Source organism: Tachypleus tridentatus, chromosome 11, assembly GCF_004210375.1.
Source record: "Tachypleus tridentatus isolate NWPU-2018 chromosome 11, ASM421037v1, whole genome shotgun sequence".
In the NCBI taxonomy this organism is placed as follows: domain Eukaryota; kingdom Metazoa; phylum Arthropoda; class Merostomata; order Xiphosura; family Limulidae; genus Tachypleus; species Tachypleus tridentatus.
Genome location: NC_134835.1, coordinates 55,557,465 through 55,577,180, shown reverse-complemented (window position 1 = coordinate 55,577,180; position 19,716 = coordinate 55,557,465). Strand labels below are relative to the sequence as shown.

Below are 19,716 nucleotides of genomic sequence, written 5' to 3'. Positions count from 1 at the left end.
TATTTAAGAATATAATAATTTTGTTATGTTTTCTTACCTTTAAGCTAAAATTTGGTAGTGTTACAAATAAAGTGTGAGGTAAAGCACTTTTTGATAGTCTTTAACAAATTCTGTTTGTCTACAGAGGTTAATCGCACCTTATATAGAAAACATTTTGCGCATTACTATACGATGTGACATGTCGAGGCAGATACAGGTCGTGAAACTACGGATAACATATTAATACTCAAGTGTTTGGTTTCCAAAAATTCACTATCTTTCATAACGCATGAAGAACTTATTGTTATAGTTATACGACAGAACCCCTTATACGGAGCCCGGCATGGCTAAGAGAGTTAAGGCGTTCAATTCGTAATCCGACGGTCGTAGGTTCGAATCCCTGTCGCACCAAACATGCTCGCCCTTTTAGCCGTGGAAGCGTAATAATATACTGTCAATCCCGCTTGGTAAAATAGTAGCCCAAGAGTTGGCGATGGGTGGTGATGACCAACTACCTTTTCTCTAGGCTTACACTGCAAAATTAAGGATGGCTAGCGCAGATAGCCCTTGTGTAGCTTTGAGCGAAATTCAAAAAACAAATGAACAAACCCTTATACGGAATGATATATTCGTTCAGTAAGATTAAAAAAATTAGTATGTGATAAATTAATTTTGGAGAAAAATTTATATAATCTAATGAATATCATCAGGAAGAGTAGAGATCAATAAACCCACAATTAAATGTGGAACCTATAGATAGCGTCCCAGAGTGTGCAGAACTATAACTACTACTGCTAAAGTTTGCAGGCTGATAGTATAAAACACAAACTTCCCAGGATCTGGGTACTATCGAATTGCACACGCTCCAATAAAGTGTAAGTAAAAATGAGAAAGGGGACATAAATATTCCCTTACATGGTGTATATATTTCAGAAGAAGTTTCTCTTTAGGGTTTATTTATATTAACCACGAAATTCTTATATAATAGAAATTATAAACCTGATAAAACTCATAGAAAGATAAGTTTACTGTATCAGGATATGGTATTAACATTAATCATCAACTGTGAGAATGAAAATCCTGCATTGTATGTCAAGGCAATTAAGAAGATATTCCCAGGCCAAAATATATCACCAAATCACGTTCTAGTTCTATGAATGATGTGAATTGAAACTGATTTTTATGCCATTCTCTTCTTTGACCTATCAATGAAATCATTTGAAAGCAAATCCATGGTCTCGTTTTAAAGTAGTTTTATAATCCGACGTCCATGCACAGTAAAAACATTCTGTGGAATGACTGTAGAGACTTTATACTGAACATGATCAACAAAGGAGAAAGTAGCTCTAAGCGGTTTGTTTGGTTTTAGTTAAGCAGAAAACCGCACAGTAGGTAATCTGTGCTCTGCTCACCAGGAGACATCGAAACCTGGTTTTCTAGTATTGTAAGTCCGTAGACGTTCTGCTGTGACAAACTTCTAAGCAGGACTTTTGTTTTTATATTTCATTGTATTTTGTGCTAGCTGGAGTGCTCGTCCTATGGACGGAAGTTGTGTAAACTCTTGATTAATGAAAGGCTATCTTAGAACATGAAAAGCTGCTTCCCTTAAATGTAATTATAAAAAAACACAAACGCCCATAAGAGCTGCAAAACATAAAATGTAAACTGAAAATCTTCCCATGTATACAATGAACCTTCTTATCAAATTTGGTGAATATTTAGTTGCTGAAAGTGAGATAGTGGTTTAAAAAATAAAAAAGACCCATAAAAACCTTAAAACGTAAAATGCAGAACTGAAAATAGTCTGTATCTCCCCAAAGATGTAATGAACATCCATACAAATTTTTTGTGAAGATCCATCTACACCAAAAATATAATTACATAGACGTACAACAGAATAAGATGGTAAAACATTTAATTGTTGTCTGAGGTGAAACAAAGCAGTATGTTCCTTTAAACTTCTCGTTCTAATATTTTATAAATTACATTGCTGGTTTATAGAAAGAAACCGAGTTACTTTTAGCTTGTAAAAGAGAATTATATGTAAAATATTTTTCTTTTCAAACAACAATAAACTTTTATGTTTCAATAACTGACTTTATACAATCAAGAGATATATATTTTGATTTAACGAACACCCTGGTAAAGTTACTTAATATGTTCTTGTGAAATACTGTAATTTACGAGGTCTAGAAACGATAAGCTATTGAACGCTTCGGATAATAAGTGGACAGAATCCCAGATTCTCCATACAAGAATTGGAAATAAATATGTATTTTAAATCATATTAGCTACTTAAACTAACCTAAATTATTCTAAACGAGCAGAGACAAACTTAAAACCTCAATAAATTTAACAAACGTTTAGACTTGGTTAGTGGCATGCTCTAAGAAGAAAGAAAAACAACAAAGCAAAAAGCCCTTCAATATATTAATCAGAAAATACCTACCTCAATAATATGAAAATATTCATTAAATTTAAAAGAACATTAAATAGAAAGTAGGCCACTAGAATGAACTATACGTCATCACATTTTCATATATCTTTCTATTTTACGCTTCCAGGCTTAGCATGTGCTATTTGATGACTATCCAAAATATGATAGGCATGTTTTTGCTTGTTATAAAATAATTGGTTTGGAATAGTGCTGCTTTTTACAGAGTAATAAAAAATAAGTTCAGTTTCTTTTTCTAGCGAATCTTTTTGTTAAGAGATTTGTTTGTTTAAACACAAAGCAATACAACAGGCTATCTGTGATCTGCCCATTACGGGTATCAAAACCCGGATTTTAGCGTTATAACACCGCAGACATACCGTTTTGCTACTTGCAAGCTTGTTAAGGCGAAACAAATGATATAGAAGAATAATATTTTTTAGAAGTTGGAATACAGTGATAAATATAAAGTGACGTTATCACTAAATAGTTGATCATATTTGTGAGAAAATTCACAATTGAACTAATTATCTCTCACTGGTAATATTCTTTTATATTTCTTATACACAACAACGAACCTCTATAGTTACACTCTGACAGGTAAAAATATCCATAATGTCGTCACTAACTTCACTATTTCATTGTTACACAGCATATTAACTTGATTATTTTGTAAATACGCTTCGTATGAAAGTACATTACAACCATTAGTAGCACAATGTTGATTTTTAAGAAGCAAATAAGTAATAATATGAAACGTTTGTAAGAGGTTATTATAATTTTTTTGACAGAGAAAAAATGTTTGGAATGTGCACTTGAAAAAAAAAACATTATGCAAATTCATTATGTTAACTTAAATTTAGATGTAGTTTTTAGATGAAATGTGTTAAATGCCTATTCAGTTTAATTTAGTTCACATCACTAAAGCAAAGAGTTTGCCTTATGGAAAAGTCAAAACAACTAAAACAATAGAAATATATTTGAATTTGTGGACTTTCACTACGTTTTGTATTAAAATATTAAAAAATTCCACGTTATGAAAAAATCTAGAACTTACACTAAATTAATTTACAGTAAATAATTATATTTTCATTTATAAGAAAATACTTTGTAATTGTGAAACATTACCTATTATATATTAGTAAATGTGATTCAGCATTAGTTAATAAATGCTATTTGTAGAAATGTTTCATATCTCGTAACACAAATTATTGTGATATTTATTAAACATAAACTCTGAATAATTGAATTATTACACCTTTGTTTACGTCATGGAAATAATTATGAATACACATATTGGAGTAAAGGACAATGAACAACTGCAACTAAATGGTTAATTTATCATTAGTGCAAAACATTTTATATACAATGCAATGAAATGATGTTAGTGAAAGCATTGGTATTTTGTATTTGTCTTAAACAAAGGACTAAACCCAGCTATTATTATCTTATGAGTTTATAAGTGCGTGACTGTGAAACGTAGTTTCAAGAGTGCTCTGTTTCTCTCTTCAATTAATTCAATTTTTTGACGTTGTCAGTTTCCATACAAGCCAATCACATATTAATAATATTCATATCGGGACAACGTACAGGCCAAACTATGGGTGTCATTGTTCTAGTATCGTTTCATAATATTTACCGAATTCTTGGGATCTCCATCATACGAGAAAATGAATCGGCTCATGAAAATTTATCTTTCATCCTGGATTTCATGATGAATAAGGAAGTAACAGTACTTCTCATCAATTAGTATGACAGCAACTTTTATTTATCTCTAACACTACTGGCTAAGATGCAGCCTAAATTTGCATGCAACAATCTACATGTTCTATTCTGAATGTGATGTAGTTCACGTTTTTGGTATAAAAGAAATTATAGTTAATTGTTTCCAAGCAATTTAAATTTGAATCGTTTGAAAGCAGCACCGTATCCACCTATTTCTTTTAGTTATCCCGTTGTTCCAAGTGTAATATTCATTTCTAGCTACTGATTTGGTTTTCTCTTTAACATAGTGAACAATGAGGACATTCCTGTTTAATGCGCTTGTTTCTGTTATGAATTTAACCTTGGTACTTGTATTAAACAACAAAGTCATTAGAGAGGTTTAATTGCAGTGTAACACATAAAAAGCTTACCCTGAATTACTTTTGAAAAGGTTGGGTTTCATACGCTTTTACTGTCAACAATATCATTTTTGTGTACACTCTTCAATGTTTCTATATAACATTTACTGAAATATAAAATTTCGCCTCAATTTCTTGAATAAAGTAACTTTTGATAGTTAAAACGTTAATTGCCACATGTACTGATGTCAGTATTGTGCGGAAATGGTACTGCCTGGTTGGTTGGCTAGTAGCCAATTACAGTGTGTGTCCTTCTGAATATAGTGTATAATATAGTGTATTGTAGTATTGTGTAGTGTAGTGTATTTATATTTTCACAGAAAATAATAATAATCTCAATTTTGTTTAGTCTCTGTATTAAATATCAAACTATTATTGCTAGTTAGATATCACCTATTTATTCTAAAATAATATTTCTGCACTTAAATCACACTATAGCATTATATGAGTTTCTTATAAGCTAACCATTAAAAAAATGATATTAAAACAGAGTTGATAGTATTATAAAGATGTAATACTAATATTACTCTGTAAGATGCCAGTTATATTTTAGTATAGGCAACATAAGATAATAATCTTAAAAATATCTTAAAATAGTAACAAATACATAGAAAGGGTAATCATTAATTGATTGAAACACAAAATATAATCAATAGCGTATCACGTCTATAATTCAGCTCTATCAAAAATTTAAACGATCGTACGAACATCTCTTAGAAAATGAATTTATACTTTGTACATTAAACTGATTTTGAGATTTATTTATCGGTTATCGTGTTGAGTTAATAAACTGTCGGAACAAGAAAATATTGCTCATAATTTATTTTGTATTTCATCAAACTACAATTATAGAAAAGAAAAGATTAATAAACTTTACCTAGATATTTTTCCTTGAATGCACATATATTTTAGATTCGATACTGTTATTATCTGAGAAGTGTAATAGCACACAACTTTCTCATTAGTGTAAACTCCACCAGAATGAAGTATACTTTATGTGTGTTACTATATTATACGACATAATTCAAGAAAAGCCAAGTATTTATTTTTGCAGTAAGTATAATGTAAATAAGAAAATTTGAAAATATATGACAAATTACATTTTATACTACACTAGAATACTGTAAAACATATGTTGTTTCTCTAGGAAAACTAGGAAGTTTCAAACCCTATTTAGGAAAATAGGAACGTTAAATGGCCTTCAGCAGCTATTTATACTTTTGTAAAATAGTTTTGGCTGTTTTTAAGTGATAGAAAGGCTGATACGTTATAAAAGCTGAAATGATTCTGTGTTTAGAAATTATATTGATGTATTCAGTAATTCTATGATTTTAAAACCACTAAATTGTGAATTTCAAATTCGATTCATTTAATATATTACTGTCAATTAATTCAAGGTAATTAGGTTATTCATAGTGTCTATATATATATTAATGAATACACAAAGGTGTCATGATGCTTAGCACTTAAATGAAAGTTCATGACATATTATGATAGTTCGAAAACAAGAGAGGGTAGAATATAATTCTTACTTCGCGATGAAAAGTTTTTATTTATCAAGTAATGTATCATTACTCGTTAATGTTAATGAGACTTCGTGTGGCATGTTCCATGAAAAGATGTGTTACCTAAAAAACAGAATTATACCCTTGTGTTTTTGAAAGTGAATGAAATATTAGAAAATAACAACAATTTGGAATCAGCTGTGAGAAATGTGTTAAATAGCATATTTCACACACAATAAACAAACCATTTTAATTAATGAAACCAATATCAAACACGAAACATTAATAATGCGAATCAAACTCTGAGTTGTTACTGTGAAGATAGACTGAATAACTATTTAGGTTAAAATGAGGCTTGAATTGCATGCGATTCTAAGCTGGTGGAATGAAATTTGGACAGTAAAATGTATGATATATTTGGTGATTAAACAACGTAATGCGGAAATGAAGGAAATGTGCTATACGTTTACGCATATATTGCCACTGTGAGCTCATAATAATCATTTTCAGAAATAGAACCAATACTATGACATACAGACTTTCCTTTAGAAAGTTTTATGCTCATAGCTTTTTATGTACATATTTTTATGATGCAATAAATATATCGTTTTGACACAATTAATCTCTAATAGACAAATTATTTCCTTCACGAACAGCGTTGCTGTATTATTTCTAATAATCAACAGAAAGGGGTTCCTATAAATGTCTTATTCGAACTATGGTTTACATTAAAACCCATAGAGTAGTGTAAAGTATATATATTATAACGTTCTGGTCTTATTGTGGAATTCAAATAATCGTCTTCTTGACACAAACACAGTCATTTATTCGTAACGGACAGTTGCTATGGAAACGGTCACCACAAACCCTGTGCTAAACACGCGATAACTGTATAATCCTTTAGTATCTCTTATAGTTTGGTAGAAAAACTCTAGTTGAAAAGAGCTGTATGAATGTAAGCGTTAAAATATGCATAAAACTGTAAATTTCCTAGTAAGTATTTTGGGATTTAGTCTATCCAACAAACATGTACATACGTACGTGTTTGTCAGTGTGTACATGATGTTGACGCTTTCAGGATTTATTAAGGTTTTTTTGTTTTTCTTTCTTTTTAAGGCTAATATATTAAGAGTAGAAAATATTACAAAAATAGTGTATTTTACTCAGGAATAAAACAACTATACGGATTTTTATTATTACTAAAGACTTACGTGCATTGAAGTGAAGTAGATTTAAAGATGAATCCCATTATGATTTAGGGTTTATATTTTTAGTGACAAGAGATAAACCTGCGTATCAAACATATCTGAATAAGAATTTGTTATCGTTGTCTCTTTTTTACTGTTGGTGTTCTGTTACAGACACTTTAGTGTGATTGTTTTAAAGTTGTCGTACATTTAAATATAAAAACAAGTGCTTAAAAAGCTAAGAGAAATAAAACTTCTATTGAAATATTTCTGGAGTTCACTAAGTCGAGCACATGAAAAAAAATTACTAAACAGTTAATTGTTCAAATTAATTTTGTAGATACTATAATGAAGTTTATAATTAAGTACCAATTTATTGTTAACATACCGTGACTTAATCAGATACCAGATACAATATATAAACAAGTTTTCCACACTCACATCGAATAACAAAACATATTTGTTAAGAAAAAAACAGGACAAACTTACTCATTTCAGATATTGCTCTTAGAATTTCTTCAGTGCGTGCAGTAAATAGGAAGGTGAAAGTCCAAACCAACACAGACATTAGTGACGCATTCGTCTGTTTTACCTTCATGGTTCTAAATGTTCTCATCATAAATTCGCTATCGAAGCATGTTGAATAACCTGAAAACATAAAAAAGACACTTACTTTGAGCTTTGTTTTTATAAGAAATAGTTATATAACTGTCTTAAGAATCACTTAAAGTGACTTTACTTTCCAACACACCTTAAGACTAATTACTGTTCCGGCTGTGTAGCAATGTTACTGGTCAGAAAGTACAGTGTCTACTTTTATACAAACATTTCCGCGACAGCGTTAGCGTTCAACTGGCGAGTAACGGAACTCCGAAGCTTTTCTGGCCAGTCATCGATCTACACATGGAGTGAACAAAACTCGGTGATACATGTTTTTCAACTAAATGGGTTTCTGTTAGAGGTTTTTTTTTTATGTATATTGCGTTAGTCTCATAACCTCAGGTGATATACCTTAGAGTTCAAGGAGAAAAAAAAACGCTCTGGTATATCGATATGAAATATACACTTCTTTTTTTTACCAAAATCATTTTATCTCTAAAACATAAACTATTATTTCAAAGATATAGCCTAACCATTAAAACGCATGCTAATGTACAGTAAACAGAAAAGTTGCTTCAAGGAAACTTTATTAAAGGTTATGTATCCTCCATACATTGCCCAGTTAAATACCTTACTAAATTTTTTAGTATCTTATTTTCAATATGTAAGATTCGAGATGGAGTACTGTAGTTTTCATAATGACTACATAAATGATACGCGTAGTAACTTTATATCACATTTAATATTGTTAATTGGAATTCGAGAACCATTTTATGATATTAGATTAGCATAGCGAACAATTTTCTTGCAAACTTGAGATTAAAGAACATAGTCTTAATTGTCTGTTTTTAATTTTAGTCATTAGTACTTATCAGTGATGTTAAATTCTTGTTTTATAAGCAAATTCAATGTATAATGATATTATATGAAGCACTGATGACTTAGATGAGCTAAATATAAATATAAAAAGCCACATCACTATCTTGAATACATTTACTTCCACAATTAATCTGTTAAGAAACAAACGTTACTGTTTTATGTTATTCAGCACACTTTGTGATAACGGAAAAGAAAAATCAGCGTAACACGAACGACTTATGGATCAAGTTTCTTTTTCTATATCTAATAGCAAAGTAAATTTGCTATTATTAACTAAAATTCTGCTTTATTAACCTGTATTAGATACAAAACATTCCGGTAACCCATGTATAGTGAAGGAAGAAGACATTTGCAAAATTTTGTTTGTTTTTGAATTTCGCACAAAGCTACTCGAGGGCTATCTGTGCTAGCCGTCCCTAATTCAGCAGTGTAAGGCTAGAGGGAAGGCAGCTAGTCATCACCACCCACCGCCAACTCTTGGGCTACTTTTTTACCAACGAATAGTGGGATTGACCGTCACGTTATAACGCCCCCACGGCTGAAAGGGCGAGCACGTTTGACGCGACCGGGATGCGAACCCGCGACCCTCAAATTACGAGTCGCACGCCTTAACACGCTTGGCCATGCCGGGCCTCATTTGCAAAAAGTTAATATGTTAAAAATATTAAAAAATCCTGAACATTTTACTTTATCTACATAATAAGTCTTAAGACAGTGAAATCAAAAGGAAATACAAGGTTAATTGTTTGTTTGTTTTTGAATTCGCACAAAGCTACTCAAGAGCTATCTGTGCTAGCCGTCCCTAATTTAGCAGTGTAAGACTAGAGGGAAGGCAGCTAGTCATCACCACCCACCGCCAACTCTTGGGCTACTTTTTTACCAACGAATAGTGGGATTGACCGTAACATTATAACGCCCCCACGGCTGGGAGGGCGAGCGTGTTTGGCGCGATGGGATGCGAACCCGCGACCCTCAGATTACGAGTCGCACGCCCTAACTCGCTTTACAAGGTTAATGGTCTGTCCTACAACGAATGTGTATCATGGAGCTAGATACTTAGTATAACATATTTTACTTCTTGTTTAAGACGTAAATAATCGAACTCGGTGGCTAACGCACTCGTGTCGTAATCCGAGGGTCGCGGGTTCGAATTTCCGTAACATCAAATATACTAGCCCTTTATAAGGTGACGGTCAATCCCACTGTTCATTGATAAAAAGCAGCCCAAGAGTTGGCGGTGGGTTCTGATGGCTAGCTGCCTTTCTTCTAGTCGTACACTGCTAAATTATGAACGGCTAGCGCAGATAGCACTCGTGTAGCTTTGCGCGAATTTCTAAAACAAACAAATGTAAGTATTTAATATGTAGAATCAATCACAGAATTTTTTTACGATAAATAATTTTTGTGTAGAGGAACGTCCATATATAATTTTAAGTGTTTTACTTGTTACCAGTTCAGTTTACAGTATTGCATGGTACAAGAAAATGTTGATACGCAAAATTAAACATTTGTAGATTATAATTATTAACACTCCTACGAAAAGTGGGGCCTAATAGGCCCCAGAGCAACTTGAAAGGTTATTAATGTTAGGCTAATAATTTTGTATTTAAATGAAATTGCCATTTAAATCCATTAATGAATGGATTAACGACATTCCCACTGTCCCTATCTACTATCTAGCGATACCACAGCCAGGGGAACGGGTTTGGAGAAATCAGGACTAGAAACGTCTTTTCGTAGGAGTGTTAACTATTCATTATTATTACTCTGTGACGAAAATATAAAGAGTGATAACATAGATTAGTATAAAGCTTCTCAATCAATATTTCATGTTTATATGACTTATTTATTGTTTGATGTTATACACGCAATCTTCTTAAAATTAAAGCTCGTTTCAATAAGCATGCTTTAAAATACAACTTAATATCTAAGCATAATAAGTCCTATATAGGTATTTCAAAAGACATTTAGTTTTTTCTTGTATCCTGGTTATCTTACATATATTGTGAAACGTGGTGTTTATTGAAACGTTCATTTGTCTTTCGTTTCAAAAGCTGTGTACGTAAGCAAAAATCAACATTCACTTTTAAAATAACGGGAGAACAGACACGAATAATTTTGATACCAAATCGTAACTCTCAGACAAGATATTCTACACTAACAGTCCTAAAACCTAAAGAAAAGAGTGTAGATTTCCCATATGTTATTGTGGAGCGGCTCTTAGCATCACTGAGATAAACAACAATTACTTTTCGCTGTGGGCGGTATAAGTAATTCAGAGCTTTGTCTGTGAATGAAAACAGTAGTACCGCACAGTTAACTTTTTTAAATTACATGAAATGATTTAAGTTGACTCATTAAACTCAAACTTTTTTCATCACTTGGGACGGGTACTTTTGCTTGTGTCTTATAATTTTGCGTGTCACACATTATTAATTATGATATACATTTTATTACTCTATCATAATAATATAAACCCTATCTAATACACACACGTGTACGTAGGTAAATAACTGTACTTTAGAATCTGTGAATTCTTGCGTTGAAACTTAAAAGGGTTCTAAGGGTGATTATAGTAATTGCAAATGCAGGAATAGCTCCATGTGTGTATTGCAACAAACAAACTAGTCTTCCATTTACGATTCGAAAAGAGTTTTTAAAATTAGATTTGGGGTTAGGTATTAATAACCAGTTCTCTGTAATCATTGTAAAAAAAGAAATTTCCATTTCTCCTTCCACGAATACTCATTGTATTGTTGAGTTGTACCTTCCTTCGTCATGATTATAACCTAGACTGAACACTTATAGACCTCACATCATTTCAGTTGTGGCCGTTGGCATTCGAAAACTACTGTGAGATAGTTCTAAGTATATATGTTTGTATTAATTAAGGATCAGACTATGACAACAACAACAAATCGTGAAACAGAAGAAAAATAATGGAAAACATAGTCTATAACACTCGCTATATTATGAAACATACTCCATTTCTATCAGCTTGCTTTCCTTTCATTTTTCTAGCACAGACGTTTAAAATAAATTCTCTTATTACTGTGTATTCTTACGTTATATTAAAGTAATAAAGAATGAATTTAAGCGGTTTTTGGTTTTATATGTATCCTTATATAAATAATTACTTTTAATTTATTACAGAGAAAGATACATATTCTTCGAAATACACTAATTTTATGCTTTCCACTGTTGTAATCTTAACGATAATTTTTTAATCAAAAACTTTATTAGATTTGGTCATTAGCTAACTTTTTATAATAAAATTGGTAAGAAACGATCTGTCTTCCTGAAACTTCCACACGTCTGTACTTCAGAAAATTAAACAGTGGTTTAAACTTGTTCATTCATAACATTAATCTACGTGATAAAATCATTCATGATGACGAGAAACCCACTTGAAGTAAAAATGTATCCCAAGACGGCTGGGATGGGCATTAAAATAGAGAACAACGTTTCGACCTTCTTAGGTCATCTTCAACCTGAAATCAAAACGTCCTTCTCTACTTTATGTAAATTAAGATTTGATATCCATACCATCCGTCTTGAGATACATTTTTTACTTGGTAAAGTAATTTAAAATAATTCACTACGGCAACAAAACGGTGACCAATTTTTTTCTTCAAAATAATTTCAGTGTAAAGAGCACACAAATATTATTATCACTTTATCAGTGTCTTAATAATGAATAATTTATTTTGGAGCTAATTAATATGCCCTTGTTCACGTTTTAAAGAATTTATTTCTATATTCTTGACCGGTTACTTTAGCGAGATATATAGATTCTGTAAAATATTCCAGTTCTAATGAATTTAATATGTTAATCGTAGTTACTGGCAACAGTGTCTTTAAATGACAAATAAACAAGTCAATAGAAGAAACATTGGTCACATAACTTACGGAGGTAATTGTGACTAAGTTGTTTATTTTAGTGCGAAATATTCTACAGTGTTTAAACAACGGCCAAAGCTGCGATCATATACGTAGTCTGTGTTCTGGTGGAAAACAAGAGAACACTTGTACCTAACGAAATTGTAATTTATTTGTATATACAGTACTGTGCAAAAGTGCTAGGTCAAGAGAATATTTTATCATTATTTCCATTTTATGTGGCTAATTCTTCCATGCATGTCATTACAGAATGCAAATTTCAACATTATGGTTATACTTCAGTGATCTTTGTTGACAATTGAATCAAATAGTGTGAGAATACTTATCATTCTTTAGAATTCCCATGCACTTGTACCAAGGGTATGTCATAAGAGATCTGCTTGAACGGACATGCTGATTAAAGTTAGGATCTGAAATAAATGTCATGGTACTCCATGCAGTGTCTTAACTGTATAGAAAGAAGCTAGCATATGGTAACGGTATATGTTAGAAGAAATCAATTTAATAGCACTCCATACATCAATCTTGATAAAAACAGTGCTTAATACTATATATCAAGTTTTCTTGTCATGCTACAGCCTAAAAAATCGTAGAGAATTATCAGTAGAGAAGTTTACGTCAGGCTGATCGGAATCTCCAATAAATTGCTGGAGATTTAAAATGTTTCTTAAATACTGTCAATTACAACCTAGATAGGTAAATCTGAAAATGGAAAGGAACACCTAAACTGAATGATACTTATGTTAAGTATCTTCATTTATGTAGCTCTCGGGACAGAAGAAAGAGTGCACTAATCTCAAGCATGAGATAAATAACCATGTACCAAATGATAGAAAAATGTCCAAATCTGCAGTATCAAGAATACTCAACAAGAATGGTATATTTGGTGTTGCAGTAGTTAATAAAACCTTTACTTCGATCTCCAAATATTGTCAAGATACTGACATTTGCTTAAAAGTACGAGAACTGGTTTGTTGGTGATTGTAAAAGGGGTATTATGGACGCAAGAAACCAAATTTGAAATATTTAGTTCAAAGTAGGAATTGTACGACTGGCAGGAGAAAGATGAAAAATATATACTTCAATTCATAGCACATACCATGGAGGAGGCAGGTGGCGACGAGAAATGTTTGAAAACTATATGGAATAATGGACCAGCGAAAGTACCATCAGATATAGATCAGTCATTGTATACCAAGTGGTCTGCTTATTATCGGTAAACATTCCGCTACCAAGAAGGTAATAACCTTAAACACTCATTTAATCTAAACCTAAAGAAATTATTTAGCTGAGAAACAAGCTGCTGGAATAATTCAAATGATGCAATAGCCTTAAAAGAGCCCTGATCTCATCCCAGTTGAGCAGATGTGGGATTTGATAGATCAAAAACTTGAGAAATCAAAAGTTACTTCCATATAAACTTTATGGGAGTGCATTAAAAACATTTGGAGTAAAATACAAAAGAACATTTTGATTAAGTATGTTGCAAAAATGCCTGAAAGACCATATGCAGTTATTAAAGCAAAAGAGCGACACACAAAATATTAAATGTTTGTTGAAATCAATTACTTTCACCGAGTTTCTGTTTTATTAAATATGAAGATTAATAAACTTTTGATGTTTCACCTGTGATTCACCTTCCATTGTTCTTTGAAAGGAGCCTGAAATCAATTTATGACTTTGTCTAAAACTTTTGCTCAGTACTGTATATATATATAAAATAATAATGTTCTTGTCATGCGAATATATTTTATCTACACAGTGAAAAAAATATCAGTGTGATTAATTACGTTGGCAAAAGTAAGATTGCAATGTTGTAAATATAGTAGCGAATATTTACAATGCAACAGGAATGGGTAATAAATACATTATGATGTTTAAAGTCACACTGTATATTGAATACATTAATCATCTTGAAATTAACATGTTACATTTTTGCTCTAATCGTTTACCATTAAAAGCTGTAGAAATAAGAAATAAACTTCTTAGAGTTGAATGCTCTTTATTTATGTTGTTTTCAAAATTTGTGCTGTAACTTATTTTTCATCTGTTACGTATGTTTCAGTTTTTATTATAGTTAAAAGTAAAACTTTTTAGTAAATTAAAAAGCTTTGTCTAGCAAGTACTAAATTTTCATTAATAAATATATGTTTAGGGCAATTTTGTGTAAATAGGTTTTGATATAGCGTTAGAGTGATAAAAATCTGTTTAAAAGAATTAGTTGGGTTGATAAAGATAGGAAACAACAGTCTTTTGGTCAGTCTTGAAAAGATAAGAACATTACAATAATTAGTAAGTGGAGAAGTACTTGAGGGATAAGCCCTTTTTTTCGTTTAGCTACTGTGAATTTTAGTATCCTCTGTGATTATTTTCTTTCTACTCCTATTGTTGAAAAAAAATGTCTGCTAGGTTAGACAAAAATGGACTTGTTGGTGCAATTTTTTGAAAAGAAATACGGAGGACAGACGCTGAAATGAAAAAATGGAAACCTGGAGTTTTGAGGGCGAACGGATAACCCGAGAAAGGCCATCAATTGTGAGAATTAAAGCCATGCTATGAGTAATGGTGGAAGGGAAGCTTGTTTACTAGGATATGATGTTTCCTTTTGTAGTACTTGCATATTGAGGAATCTTTCAAGTTATAATACGTTTCCACCATTAGAGTTGCTATATGATAGAGGTATTTAAAGCTCATTCGAATTATTTTTTTTAAAATGCGTTGATCCAACGAGGTATCTGTATGAAATGGGACATTGTGGAAGGAATGTATTCATTTGATATGTATACGAGACTTATAATTAATACACTTAAAGTTAAAAACTGATGTTGCGTGTGAATGTTTGGTTATGCAAATGAATGGAAGAGCAATAATTCGTGAAATCGCTAGAACCATGAAAAGTAAAGCTGGAATAAAGGTAACAGGGGTTATTTATCAATTGTGTATATGAGACTGTGAAGTTTTAAAATTTTAAACTGCATTGCGATATTTATAAAGACGGTGAAATTATCAATGTTCTGAAATAAAAAAGTGAGTAGTGAAACAGTTTAGCTCAGAGTATGATAAAACTCAAGAATTTTTTACGCCTCAGGTAACACCAAGATTATACGGAAACAAAGTCAAGATTGACAACATTCAGAATATTACACCCAAATTTGGTGTAACAATAGATTTTGGGTTGATAGAGATGATAATGCATCTGACTTTCGGTCAATTCTAAAGCAATTAAAGCATTACACCAATAAATGATTAGAAAATTTTTGGAGGAATTAGGCCCTTTCCTGTTTAGCTGCTATTGAATTTGCCTAATCCCCTGTGATAATTAGTGTTATAATTCTAATGAAGAAAAGGACGTGTTTAAGGTCGGACAAAAAGGCAACTGTTGACGTGGAAATGTAATAGACAGACGTTGAGAAAAATAAACATGGTTATGTGAGGGTTTAAGGATAAACCAAGAGAGAAAAGGGAGAAAAAAACGGAACTTGGAAGTTCTTAATTTTGTATAAGCATTACGTCTATCTCCTTATACAATCTTGAACAAAATGTTTGTTCACTGTTTCATGTTGATGCCTGAGGAATAAGAGAGAAAATAGCATATGATCGGTCAAACGTCTGGGAGTTGTTACTTTGGTTGGGTAAGTTGTTTTGAATATTTGTTAGTACAAACACTCGTACACACCTATTTTGTATAAAAATGAAAAAGAAATAGGTTCAGATAAAATATATTCCTCTTATCTTGTTGATACAACAACATTTCACCAGTTCATTAACTGCTTCACTCCACTGATTTCACATGACTTTGATCATGATACCTCGAATAAAGAAGCAGAATTCAATATACACATTGTTCCATAGAACAAACGATCTAACTGTATTTTTGTAAAAAAAAAAAAAGATAGGTTAATCCAATTTGTGTACTTCTGTGCTGTTATTTTGTATCAAAAAGCAGATGTCTGAAGCTTTCGTGACATGTATGATACAATCACTAATACACTTGGCTGTATTGTGAAGACTTTCAATGATTTAGAATTTCTAACTGTGTTTCTTGTTTGTCCTGTTGTATTTGGAATCAATTTAATCGAGTTCTACTTCTCCATCAGATACTTTGTAAATTATGAACAGCTAGTTACAACTATAAGGCAGTTGTATCAATATCTTGTGAAAAGAGATCCTGCTAATCTCTTAGATTTGACCACACCAGTTTTCAAATTTTTCAGGTAGGAAAAGATCTGACATATGCAAATGGAATAGCAACATAGTTCTTGTCTCTAAAATCACATAAAGGCTCAAAGAGATGATGTATTCAAGATATTGAGCCTTCTATTTCGTACTTTAGAAAATAGCTTCTTCTCTCAGAGTAGAAGTGTGTTTGGCTTTAAAAACTTTGATCCAGACAGTAAATCTCTATTAACGCATTATGACATGGACCTTTTGAACAAGGCACCAATCAACAACATCGATTCAAATATATCTGTTGAATCCATAAACTACAAGCTTGTTCAGAGAAGAGCCAAAGAGCTGATTGCTGCAGGAGCTATCGATTTGAAGTAAAAATCAGTAGACCTTATGGAGTTGAAACTGGCACACCTGTTCGAAGATTACAACAAGAAGGCTAAGAAGTTGAATCAGTTAGTTTCAGATTGGGCAGACTCTGAGGCCGATTTAAAGAAGTCTAACCTCTCAAAGAAAGAACTGTCAAACCTAGCATCTGGGAAAAGGAAACTATCTGACCTAGATACATTGGTGTTTGTCAGAGGGCGATTACTACACTTAAGTACATAGGTAACTTTTTCAAACGTAAACGCTTGAGTAACAGAGAAAAGCAAGATAGGCTTTACATAGAGGTTAGATACTACCGAGATACAACCAATTTACTTTCAAAAACGAGTAAGTTGTTCAGACTCAAGGGAAAACACCAACTTTTCTCAGCAGAAATACTAGCTAAAACTTTTTAACGTGTGCTTGGAGAATATGTTTGCCACATACTTTGATGCTACCCTCGAAGTAATCAGTCAAATTATTGCTGTGTAATATGCGATTTTCTTTGGTTTCACTGTGATAATGTATACATCACTGCTTTATTCTGCAGAAATGAGTTCATTTAGGTTTAGTTTGTGTTTTTTTTTATGACGGCAACCAGTTTTCATCATAATAAAATTGCTTGCTACCACCGTTAACAATTTTGTTTCTTTTGTGTAACCATTATATCAATTTTAACGATTTCTGTAAAATTAATTGAATTTTCTTAGTTCATCTCTAAATGGGTTTTTGTGACCGGATAAATAAGAAAAAACAACTTCTATGTTTATTTTTACCCATATTTCAAACAATTCACGAGCAAAATATCTATTTTCTAATATTTGTGAAATAACACCCCTCCTCAATCACATCGTGAAAAGATTTCTACCATATGCTAGGGCGACGTTTGGCAAAAACTTTGTATTCCAGAATAGCAATGCTTTTGCCGCAGTGTCTCTAGAATGTAATCCCTTTGAGAACTGTTGAACAAAACCTAGCCGGAAATTGCTAAACACGACCGTAAAATCGCTACTGTCTTCTGTTGACAAGTTGGGATGAAATCATAGTCGGTTACATCAATAACCTCATCGACAGCACGTCACATCGTCTGGCGGAGGTTATTAGAGAACGAGGAGGATCAACTGAATGTTCAATATGAGCTTATGTAAGGCAACATGGACTATTTATAGTAATTTGATGTTATTCTTTGACGTAATACATGTTTTTGTATGATAGATAAAATGCTGAATTTCTACAGGTGTCTGATAAAATTGCTCGATGTTCGAATAAATCATTCATAATATCCATTGAACCGGTTTCGTTATACAGATTACATATGCAGATGTTTATTATAACATGTATTTCTCAGTTTGACAGCGCTAAGTATATTTGCATTTTTACTGAATAATAACGATCTTATTTCTTACAAAATATTCAAACATTTTGAAACTATAGAAAAATACAACCTTAACAAAATTGGAGAAAAAGCAGAGAACAAGAATAGCACAATAATAACAAAAACTGACCTCTGTACTAACGTGTTATCATTAACGATCTACATGAGGTAGTTGCTTGTTTGCTGTATTTAATCACATGGAAACAACCCTACCTAGTAAGCTAGAGCGCTATGTAGAAATCATGTGAGAAAGAAATAACAGTCTACGAATAGAGATTTATAAGGTGTATGAGATACTATATAACTAACTAGCCGACGTACTCATTTAACGCACGTGGAAGAAATAGGAGCGTCAGGAAGCATTATGAGAGGTGAAATACGAGAGTTCTCACTCTGATGTCACTCCCTCGTGTCCCTAAGGGTACATATCAGGTCTGGTAACAGTTTATCCAGAAATTCGCCAGTTATAAGAGGTCACACGTTCATACATACGTATAGACTTTTGTCAAATAATGTTTTAGATACGTCTTTTAAGTTGGTAACGTAAAGAATCAATCAGATAAATGACTCAAAATGACATAACCATTTTGATTTTATTGTTTTATATTACGATCTTTTTGCTATATTACAGTGAAAAACCACAACTATTTAATGATTCCTAGAAACACGACTTAAGACATACAGACTAGTCACTATCTTTCCGTCTATAGTTTGATTCCCTTTTGATAGACACAATTAACTTATTGTGTAACTTTGCTCTAAAATACAAACAAATAAATACTATTATTTTTAATCATGTCTAACTATCTGTGAAAAAATAATCTTGTAACCTTTCTCCATCTAGGCATAGATATCTTAACTGTTAAGTGGGCCCGGCATGGTTACGGCACTAGACTCGTAACTTGAAGGTCGAGGGTTCGAATCGCCGTCACGCCAAACATACTCGCCATTTTAGCTATGGGGAGTTATAATGTGATGGTTAATACCACTATTCGTTGGTATAAAAGTAGCCCAAGAGTTGGCGGTGGGTTGTGATGGGTAACTGCCTTCCCTCTAGTCTTACACTGTTAAATTAAGGACGGTTAGGTTTGTTTGTTTGTTTTGGAATTTCGCACAAAGCTACTCGAGGGCTATCAGTGCTAGCCGTCCCTAATTTAGCAGTGTAAGACTAGAGGGAAGGCAGCTAGTCATCATTACC

At 32.2% G+C, this 19,716-nt stretch overlaps 1 protein-coding gene across 2 annotated transcripts in view; it reads right to left on the bottom strand.

The window, feature by feature from the left end:
- LOC143232190 (protein turtle homolog B-like) overlaps nucleotides 1-19,716 on the bottom strand; it is a 195,227-nt gene that overhangs the window by 73,121 nt on the left and 102,390 nt on the right. The window contains exons 1-2 of one of the 2 annotated variants that reach the window (XM_076467321.1): nucleotides 7,980-8,117; nucleotides 7,718-7,876 (exon numbers count right to left, since the gene is read on the bottom strand). In XM_076467321.1, the coding sequence (XP_076323436.1) occupies nucleotides 7,718-7,847 (130 nt within the window). In that variant the 5' untranslated portion in view covers nucleotides 7,848-7,876; nucleotides 7,980-8,117. Of the gene's footprint in view, nucleotides 1-7,717; nucleotides 7,877-7,979; nucleotides 8,118-19,716 lie in introns of those variants that run through there. The other variant, XM_076467322.1, reaches the window with a different exon arrangement.